The sequence below is a fragment of the Lepisosteus oculatus genome, chromosome 26 (assembly GCF_040954835.1).
Source record: "Lepisosteus oculatus isolate fLepOcu1 chromosome 26, fLepOcu1.hap2, whole genome shotgun sequence".
Lineage (NCBI taxonomy): Eukaryota > Metazoa > Chordata > Actinopteri > Semionotiformes > Lepisosteidae > Lepisosteus > Lepisosteus oculatus.
The window spans coordinates 11281460-11291700 of NC_090721.1; the positions used below are offsets into that span (position 1 = coordinate 11281460).

At 45.2% G+C, this 10241-nt stretch overlaps 1 protein-coding gene across 2 annotated transcripts in view; it reads left to right on the plus strand.

Moving 5' to 3' along the window:
• Nucleotides 1–9995, plus strand: part of slc43a2b (solute carrier family 43 member 2b) — a 34682-nt gene extending 24687 nt beyond the window's left edge. For both annotated transcript variants that reach the window (XM_069184469.1, XM_069184470.1), the window contains 5 exons: nt 154–292; nt 992–1124; nt 1697–1770; nt 2909–3032; nt 3758–9995. In XM_069184469.1, the coding sequence (XP_069040570.1) occupies nt 154–292; nt 992–1124; nt 1697–1770; nt 2909–3032; nt 3758–3919 (632 nt within the window). In that variant the 3' untranslated portion in view covers nt 3920–9995. The remainder of the gene's footprint in view (nt 1–153; nt 293–991; nt 1125–1696; nt 1771–2908; nt 3033–3757) is intronic.
• The last annotated feature ends 246 nt before the right edge of the window (nt 9996–10241 follow it).

Consider the following 10241-nt stretch of genomic DNA (forward strand, 5'->3'; position numbering starts at 1 on the left):
ACATGACCATGTAGTAATAATTTTAGAACTAAAATCTGTCAGTGAGTGCCACAATTATAGGAAGTGGACTATAATTATTTAAAATATTGAAAATGCGTTGATAGTTAAGTTGATGGCAAGCTATCGTCTGACGATGCTCTCCCTCTGTCTCAGTGAGTCTGTACACCACGATCTTCGGCGTTCTGCAGCTGCTGTGCCTGCTGACAGCTCCTGTAATTGGGTACATCATGGACTGGAAGCTGAAGGAGTGTGAAGACTCAGATAGTGAGACCCAGGAGAAGGAGCCCAGCAAGTGAGTCTCCGTGCTGGAGCCTGGAGAGAGGCACAGTGCCGCAGGGTTCACAGGATTCTGGGGGAAAATATCACACTGAGCTTAGCTGTAGTTTACTGTGCTTTCTGTCATATTTACCATGCACCTCATTGCTTTACCATTCCTTCACAGTACTTGGCTTCACTTGATTGTGGTTTTGCCCCAGAAAACGTGTGATGGCAGAAACGGGCTGAGCTGTCCCTTCCTCTTAGTCTGGGCCTTTGTGTCTTTTCCTTTATTGTATGCTGATCTGTGAAGAGATCAGAAAAGTGCCTCCCTAGCCAGTTACCTTCATAGTAGATTGGAAGTTAATTAGGTCCTGAATCAATAATTTTGTATATTTTCAGCAGTTCTTGTGCTCCTCAGAGTGGAAATTAGGCACTGAGAAAGCTCCCCATGAAATCCAATGTACATGTACATAAGGCAATAAACTACTCTACTCTATGCAGACCTGTTGCCTGTCAGCTAACAGAAGTCAATACTGTGAAAGGCACTTTGGTTAATGTTGCTGGAGACAAGAGACACGATCCTTAAAAGAGTAGAGCATCCATTTAGTTGGCCAAATTGCCCCCAGTAAGAGGCAGTCCTCTTGTAAGTGACCTGGATTGGAATGCAAGACCTGCTCAGTGTCCTGAGAGACTAACTCTGTCTCCGTGCACCCGCCCTCCCTCTCTTTCCCAGGGATCAGAATCTGCCCAAGCGTCGGGATCGCCAGATCCAGAAGATCACCAATGCCACACGCGCGTTTATCTTCACCAACCTGCTGCTAGTGGGCTTTGGGGTCACCTGCCTGATCCCTGACTTGCACCTGCAGGTGAGCCTTGCCCTCTCTGCCTGCTTTCGGCCTGAAAGGGCTGCACAGCCCAGAAGATCCCCTGTCTAGAGCTGCACGCCCGATCACATCTGCTGTAATAAGCAGCAGAGCAATACAACCAACCTTACTGCTAGCATGCAATATTGAGAGCTCTCTGAGGTACTGCAAATCAGAGGCACAGATCTCTTTGATATCCCAATTGTTCATCTGGGTGTTGACCAGGTCAAAGTCAGCTGCAGACAAAAACAAAGCCAGAGGGTAAAGTCAACCTGCTGCCATTTTAACTACCAAACTGACTTCCCTTAACATCTGCAGTCTGCGCACAGCGCAGAGCAGCACTGCCCTCTAGTGGACACACATTCGCAGTGTAGGCCAGCCGCATCGCACTGCAGGAGACTTACGTAACTGTTACTTTGGAAAAAATAGCTCAAAAGATGTGTGCCTTATATTCAAAAACAGGTCTTACGTGTTGTTGTTGTTGTTGTTGTTGTTGTTGTTGTGTTTTTCTATGCTTGTCTCCTCTGTATTGGGAATGTTCATATTGCAATGCAATGTATCTGTTTAATTTTCAGATAATCTCATTCATCTTGCACACCATAGTCAGAGGCTTCATCCATTCTGCTGTGGGCGGGCTGTACGCTGCTGTGTAAGTGCAGATCTTCGGTCACCAGGAGCCCATGTGCTTTAGTGTGAGAGGAGCTTCTTTGAGGTTTACAGTGCAGTGAAGCACAGTGAAATCGGAAAAGGCAGAGGGGGATAGATAATGAACTGCAGGAAGCTGTGGAGGAAATGTGTGGTGTAAACAGGGCAAGTAACCTGAATTTACTGTGCGAATTGACCCTGATAAGACCCAAAGGGGCATTCAGGACTTGGCTTGCTGAGTTTTCTAAGACATCAAAATTTACTTGGAACAGCAACCTACTGTTGTGCAGAATGTGTAGTTCAAACTAAACAAATTTAGGTCCCACGTTTGTATTACTTAAGTAAGAAAGTAACACATGCCAGGAGTCCTTTCAGCCAGCCTTAATCATTTGCTCGCTGGTAGCTTCTTGGTCCAAGATCTCGGCTAGTCTTGCTTCAGAGGACTTGGGGGAACTGAGCGCCTGCAGTCCCAGACATTCTTTTTGTAAAGACAGGCCAGGAATGAACCTAGTTTCTCTTCTTTTGAACTGATTCCAGAGTAGCAGTGTTTTTTTTGTCCAAGATGAGAAGTTGAAATCCAAAGTTAAAATAATTGACCGGAGCCGGAGGGCCTGACCTGGGCCGTTCCTTTTCAGTTTACCACGTCTGTGTTAGCAGTTGTTATGCTAAAAAAAAAAAAAAAAAAGACCCTGTGCAGGGCTCAAGTTGGTGATATTCCTGCGCTGTTGCAGGAAGTCCGTATAGCAAATGTTACAAAAATGCAAGTCCTTATGCTCAAAAACCAATGAGCAGGCGGAAGTAAAAAAACCGGGCTGGGACAGTTCAATCGAGACAACGAAATCCAAATCGCAAAGGCAGAGACGAGGTCAGAAACTAGCGAGAGTCCAGGAAGCAACAATGAGATCAAAACCTGAAAGAAGAAGGGGGCGCGCACTAGGGAGCTCCAAAGAGAATTGGAATTCGTGAGCGATGGTTAGGGAAAAGAGGAGGGTGACAGGAGTGGAAGGCAATGGGAAGGTTAGTTGTGGCGTGAGGGGGTGCGTGTGGGAATGTGACGGTGTTTGTGGGTGCGTGCGGAATGCGTGACAGTCTGCTGGTTGGGGCCCGTGCTGCCACCCTAACCCGCCCCTTGTCCCTGGCAGGTACCCCTCCACCCAGTTTGGCAGCCTGACGGGGATGCAGTCTCTCATCAGCGCCCTCTTCGCCCTGCTGCAGCAGCCCCTCTTCACGGCCATGATGGGCCCCCTGAACGGAGACCCCCTCTGGGTACGACGTCGGCGCTCGTGCCCCTCGGGGGCGGTTACTTTAAACGGAGCCCAAGCGGGTGGTAACTTGTGCAAGGGTTACATTTTATCATGGTCAAGATGCTGGGGGGAAAACCATTTTAACAAGTCATCAGTCAAAATGATCGACGTAGGACGTGTATAATTACATAAATAAAGTACTACGTTGCCTCCTAAAAGACAAATCTCTCATAATTTCTTATTAATTTAAAAAAACGAATGCCTTAGACAACTTTTAAAAGTAACTTTTCCGTATCCCATAGGCAGAGCAACACAAGACAAGTTAAATAAGAGGCGGCCGTTTGTTTGACCGAGCTTGTGGGCAGCATGCTGGTGGCTCATTCATCTTAGTTATCCTGTAGCCTGATTCTGGAACTTCCCAGAGAATTGGATCCAGCAGCTGGACGGGTAGTTTCTTCCAGACTCCTGCTGCTCCTCATGGGAAGACATTTTCAGTCATGTCTTCGGTGTCGAGCTTGAAACGCTGCTTTATGGGGACATTTCTTTCCAGGTTTGGCAGACCTGAATATTGAGATTGAATTCGTGGTGGGCATCTTTCCTTTTGAGACATGTTGGGGCGTCGGTTCTTTACAGCCCGCCCCTTGCCCGCTCTGTGATCATTGTGACATGGATTGAACGCAGGACTCGGGATGTGGCCTTCGGTTGGCTGGGAAGCTTCTCGCTGACCCACTCTTTGTCTCCCAACAGGTGAACATTGGGCTGCTGGGGCTGAGCATGCTGGGCTTCTGCCTGCCACTCTACCTGCTCTGCTTCCGCCGGCAGCTGGTGAGGAAGAGGAAGCAGAAGGCGGAGGACGCCAAGATCTTCCTGAAGATCAATGGCAGCGGTGCGCACGAAGCCTTTGTGTAAAGTCCCCGAGAGGGGAGGGGGGGGGAGAGAGAGAGGACTCTCGGTGTCACATGGTGTCCTCCGCGTGACTGTCCCTCACTCCGCTCGCACTCACTCACCCTTCCCATGACACCCCTTCACAGCGCCACTTCCCGCACGGCCCCTGGAGACCAGACTGAGCAGGGCTGACTCAGGCACCCGGGTGAGCCAGGGGAATTCTGGGAGGAACCAGCCAACCTCGTTGGGCTGAGTGTTAGGTTCTCTCTTAATTGTATCCTCTGTGTTTCATTTTAGTTTTGTAGGACTTTAACTGGGGCATATACTGTGAAGTTCAGAGGGCACTGCCAGTTTTTTTTTAAAAAAAGGAAGAGCCTAAAACTAACCTGAGTATTTTTTTTTTTTTTTTGTAATCTTTTCCAAACCAACTCACAGTATAGGGGCTTGTTTCAAAAGTCAGCCAAAACCACTGCAGACTTTTTTAGATCTTTGCAATACCTCTTGAACTGCAGTGTGATAAAAGAATTCTCTTACAGAGGCCATGAGCAGTAATAGAGTGCAAGAATGGGAATTTTGCTTCTAAAATTGTTAGGAATTTCACAAACACACTGAAAAGGAAAGCTGTACCTAGTGCCGTTTGTGGTTTTCCACAAAAGTGATTAATAGTCTTCTTCAATATTGGTGCTAAACCTTTTTTATATAGAAAAGGATCATTTTAAGACAATAAAGGAGCCGGTAGGTCTAAATGATTAAACTGAGATGACGTGTGTATTAAGAACGACTTGGTGGCACACAGGGTCTGTTCTGAAAGGAGCAGCTTTTGCTGTGTTGCAGCATAATGAACAGCTGAAGCTGTTTGACAGTCGAGCTTCATGCTTAAAAAATGAAAAAACCACTCGTACAACAACGGGAAACAATCGACTCTAGAGCCATGTCCCTCTTTAATAGTCTTTTGAGTGCAAGGCGATAGCAATGAGCTCCAGCTGTGACCTGCAGCACCCATCGGCCTCGGCCAGCAGCGCAGAGCTTGTAATCGTTTTTCACAGAACGGCACGGTTAAAGCAGACGTGTTATTGCTTATGTGCATGTAAGATCAGGGCAAATGACCACCGAGCTGTGGTAAAGATGATCTCTCTGGCTATTGCAAAGATCTTTTAATTGTTGATCATGGGGGTGATGGCCACCCCTCTGCCTGAGTATGCCAGGAATAATAATGCCCCTTGGCAGAAGAACACTCCACAGTGCTCAGAGCATCACGGCACACTGCTGGTAATCGGTGCTGTGTCAGTGGGTGTGCACTTCCCCACAGACAGGGGCCAAGGCATGCGCCACTCTGCTAGAAACCACAGGTGCTAAATCACTTCTTCTTTGAACTGGTACTGTAGACACAGACAATTTGTTAATAAAGAAACATTGCTAAGAGCAGAGTTTGCACGATACATAACAGTAATAGCTATCGATCCCTTTCACGTAGTGACTGCTTCTTTGAGGCATTGCTGTCATTAATAAAGCAGCAGGTGGCTGTTTTCGGTGCCAGGGGTGAACATCTCCATCAGTTATAACCGGAAAGGGGATCCGTGTGGTGCTGTGATTGATCCTCATGCAGAACAGGCTTGTTCATTTCAATTCAAAGAGAAAATCCAGACAGGGTCACGTATTTCAGCTGTCAACCCCCCCGAGATAGCCCTCACCACTCCAGGAGCATCTCGTTTTCTCAAATGATGTGCCACAACCATGACGCCTATCTGTAAATATGACTTCCAACAAGCTGCATTCCAGCAGTGATCCGAAGTGATCTCTTCGTCAGTATAGATGAATGTCTGATTCAGGGTCTTACTGATGGAAATTAATCAGAGATTATTCCTTATATGCAGCATTGCATGCTTGGTTTTGAATACGGATACTTAATTTCAAACTATTTAGAAAAACAAACTAACAATTACATTAAATACAGCAATCTGAGAAGAACTGAACTGTGCAAAACAGACATGATCCAGATGAAGTCTGTTTTCATGCAGTTCAGTGTAGGTGAGGTTGACACAAATGCTCTGTTTTTCAGGATGTAGATTTGCAGCATTTTGTTCTGACAGCCATAAACATGGTGCAGTTTTTGGAAGCTCTTTTAGACTAGATAAAAGCCCATTTTCCCTGTACTGACAGGGGTGAGAAATGAGCTTCACAGCCAGGTGTTTGCAGTCCCTCCTGCTTCAGGGCGCTGTGTGCTGAGAGCCCATGGGGCTTTTCGAGCCAGGACACAGGCAGGAGCCCCTCCTCTGACTGTAGCATCAGCACTGTGCAGCTTGAGTCTCTCTGCAATCATGTGCTTCCAGTGCAGCAGGTCACACCTGACTGGCTGTGTAGCGAGCTGCCCAATACACGTGTCACTCCGAATACAGGATAGGCTGCCCGTGCCATATATGGTTCATAGAGGTTTCTGATTAAGCAAGAGTAATTTGGGCAATGTTGTATGCTGGCTTGCTCTGGCCTGTTTGTTTGTATACCACATCACGAAGCTAAATGAGGTTTTCAAAGTGAAAATTAATGACTACACACTTTGCAAGCAATAATACTTCAAAACCTGCAGACACTACCAAATAAGGCGGATTCATGATGTGTCAGTGTGTATTGATAAAACTGTTTTGTCCAGTATATCTGTGGTCATTTTTAAATTTATGTTTTTTATCATGTTAGTTTTTTCCCTCTATTTCTATATAAACTGTAGGTTATTTCTATTGTATTTATCTGCAATATATTTTGAGATTTCCGTTGTAACTGATGGCCTGGTATATGTAGATGAAACATTGCATTAGGAGAAACGTGGGTATGTGAATCTTGATTGGAGAAACACACCAGTCATCCGGGGCTATAACAGCCTGGAGGGCTATACTGTCCAGGCAGGTGTCCTTCTCCTTCACTGCAATAACCTGCCCTTCTTGATGACGGGCACCGCGTGTCTATCCAGGACATCCGAATGTCCTCTCCAGCTGTGAGGACCCTTAACACTCCTGGAGTGGGTCAATCAAAGTTAAAAGCTGTTTCCTGGGCACTGAAAGCCAGGGCTCTCTGCACCTACTACATAGAGCACTGTCAGGTGTTACTGGACACCGGGCAGCGCCAGTACAGGCCACTGACGGGTGTGCAGAGAAATCGTCCTTTGTCATGATTTTGAATAACACTGCTTCCCCTTTCAAGAGCTCCTCATCTCTGCCACAATTGTGTTAACCTCCTTTATGGATTTTTATTAAAAAGGCACTGGGGGAGCACAGAGACGCAGAACAGGTTTCTCTCAAAGTCCACGATGAGCACTCCCCCCAGAAAATTGTCTTTCCCTTTTTTTTAAACTGTCTCTCTTCTGAAGCTCCCAGACTGTGAGATTACAGTAGCCACGCGACACTCGCAATACACAATTTATATATACACAGCATGTCTCGTAGTAAACCGCAGTTTTCACTGGGTGCTACATTTGCACTACTATTTCTTTTCAGAGGCACTTGAAAACTTCAGTGTGCTCTTATATTGAAAAGGAGGAAAGCCAAGATGAATTTGTCTGTACACCCACAATTTCCTTACCGTGCCAGCCTAACAGCCTGTGGTCCAGATGGATCACTGTGTTAGCTGCTAAGTGCCTGCCACCTGTTTGCACTTTGTACTATTCTTATGAAAGCAGGCTTGCAGCACTAATTTGGTGTCCCAGTTTGGAATGGGCTGTGTTTGACTGCAATGCCCTAGGAAAGCCTAAGGTCTACACCCAAAGATGTCAGGGGCTGAGTATTCATCTTCTCCGGGGCTTGTCTGCCATTCTCAGTTCATTTTCACAAATAATGGTTAAACACAAGACGTTCTGTTGCCACGTCTGCTTTAAAACTATAAAGCAGGAGGCCAAACCAGATTTCTATTCAAGGGCAAATTCATTCTTTTCTTCCTGTCATGGAAATGCATAAGGCTGTGAAACTTACTCTAAAAACTAGATCTGGCTCTGAGTACAGCCAGACCCTCCCTGCCACCTACACAGGTGTGTATTTCTGAGCTCAGAGAGTCCCTTTGAATAGAAACTCTTTCGGCCTGGTACTTTGTTTGGAATCTCTTCCTTGGAATGTCATAGCCATATCCAGAAACAAAAACGCCACGTGTTTCCCTTTCAGTTGTCACTTTTGTGGACAACTCTCTAGAGAATTCAACAAAATAGGAAGTTAAGAATAAAGCCATTTCCTTCCCCTTTACTTTTATGAAGCCAACAGAAAAGTGAACTTCAAAATAGTCAAGTAATGTTCTCATACAGAAAAAAAAGCTTTTGTTATTTTTGCCCGGGGAATTGTCTGAAATGATCAGCCAAGAAGCTTTGTTTCTGACTTTGCCATTAGAAATGAGTGTGTTTTGTGATCCTTTCAGGCTAATAAGAGGATTCCTGACTTTTTACAAGGAACAGCAAGGGCTTCAACTACCTTTTTGCTTGGTGTGGGGTTTCTGTGATGAACAGAATGTCACCTGTATGTGTTGGAATGCTTCGTGCCTCCTGCTGAATCAGAGCAGACCTCTCGCACTGTAGCCATGCAGCTGCCCAGAGCTCTGCTGCTCACTGCGGGCTTCCTGCAGCTCCTCGATCCCTTGTGACCCGCACACATGCACCTTAACTGGGAGCAGGTATCCGCCAAACTAGCCCTGCACTGCATTCTGACCAAACACGAGTGCTTGTGTTTCTGCAGCTGTGGTGACGCGTGCACTTTTCACTTTATATTAACTTGCCTTTCAGCAAAAGAAAACAGTGTTTTCAGCTGTTGAGGAATTGTGCAATATGATTTCATTAGCTACAGCAGAATACAACTTTGTTCATTCTCAGTAGTTAAAGTCATAAACTTGAAAACTTGATACTCATCATTTCATTTATTCTGGAGTAGCTGCTTTTGAGACTACTGTTAATTCTGATGACTTTTCTATGTTTAACTTTTCCCTTTAGTTTGCTGGTACTGGTTCTCAGTCTAAAAAGTATAAAAGACCAGCAAAAGCCTACAAAACCACATCTGCTCTGTGCTGCTGCACTTTCTACAGGGGGTGTCTGTAAAACTCCCTGTTGGCTAGATCTCCTGCAATCTCTCTTCGAATGTAAACCGTCCCACCTCTTTCAAGACAGCTGCATGGGAATATTTCAGTTGTAAACGCAAAGATCAGAATAAATTCATGTGCAGACTGGTCTACATCTCTGTGAGAGGTCTGCCCTGTGGGGAACTGGTGTCAGAGATCAGCCGAGCTCTTGGAACATTGAAGCTGTGTTGAATTAGTTCACCTCCTGTAGCCATTGATAGTATTTTCTTTAACATTATGTATGCAATACACATTAATACGCAGATGGGCTGCAGTGATGTAATTCATGTGTGTTTTACAGCACAGCTGGTAGTGTTGTTAACATTGAATACTGTGTGTCTGGGCAGGCCAGGCCTCACAGACACTGACCATGTGCTGAAGTGCCTGGAGTTCTCTTCTTCTGGATCAATTCCCATGTGCTTGTAGCCTCATATGTGGCTTGGACAGCACCCTTCCCACTGACCTCGTGGGTGACAGAGAGATGGCTCGGGAATTGGATGGGACGCATGTGGATATTTATTTTCCTTGAGATCAGCACTTTCATGTCATCAGCATTCATATCATGTCTTCTTTTTCTGTTTCAAAAAGACAACCTGGTTTAGTATTGAAGAACTGATATTTTGAACTGATATTGCAACGGGACTGCTGTGTATCAGAATACAAAGGGTTAGTCTCAGCAGGAGCAGACTAACTCCACCGGCAGGCAAGATGGATTTCAAATGACACTGCTAGTTTTGTGTGGTTGTGATTGTTGTACTCTTTTTCCAACTATGTTTTTGTGCGATTATTCACTTGAAAAATCTTGTTTTCTCACGTGTCAATTTTTTTTACATATATGCATTTCAGTAACTGACTCTTTTATAACAATCGTCACTGTTTGAGAAAGTTCTCTTTTTAGTTTTTTTTAACTCTTGGTCATTTAATGTATTTTCTTGTATGATTCTAGTCTTTATTGTTCATCTAGAAAAAAATCACTTATATGACAAATAAATATAAGCTCAAAGTAATTTGTTTAAAAATGTGCCGCTTGTGTCTATCTTCTTTTTTGACCAATAAAAGGGAATATTTAGTACTGCGCTCATTTTTGCCCTGAGCACGGCCAGTAACACCGCAAGAACACCCCCATGCTTGTGGTGAGCTCCCTCTTCTGGTTAACAGGCGCAACTGCAAAGTGTAAAATGGGCTCAGCTCACTCAAGTACACCTCTCCGTTTAGCCTGTGAAAAGGGACCCATTCAAGTTGATCATTTTTTCTAGTTTCTGCCACA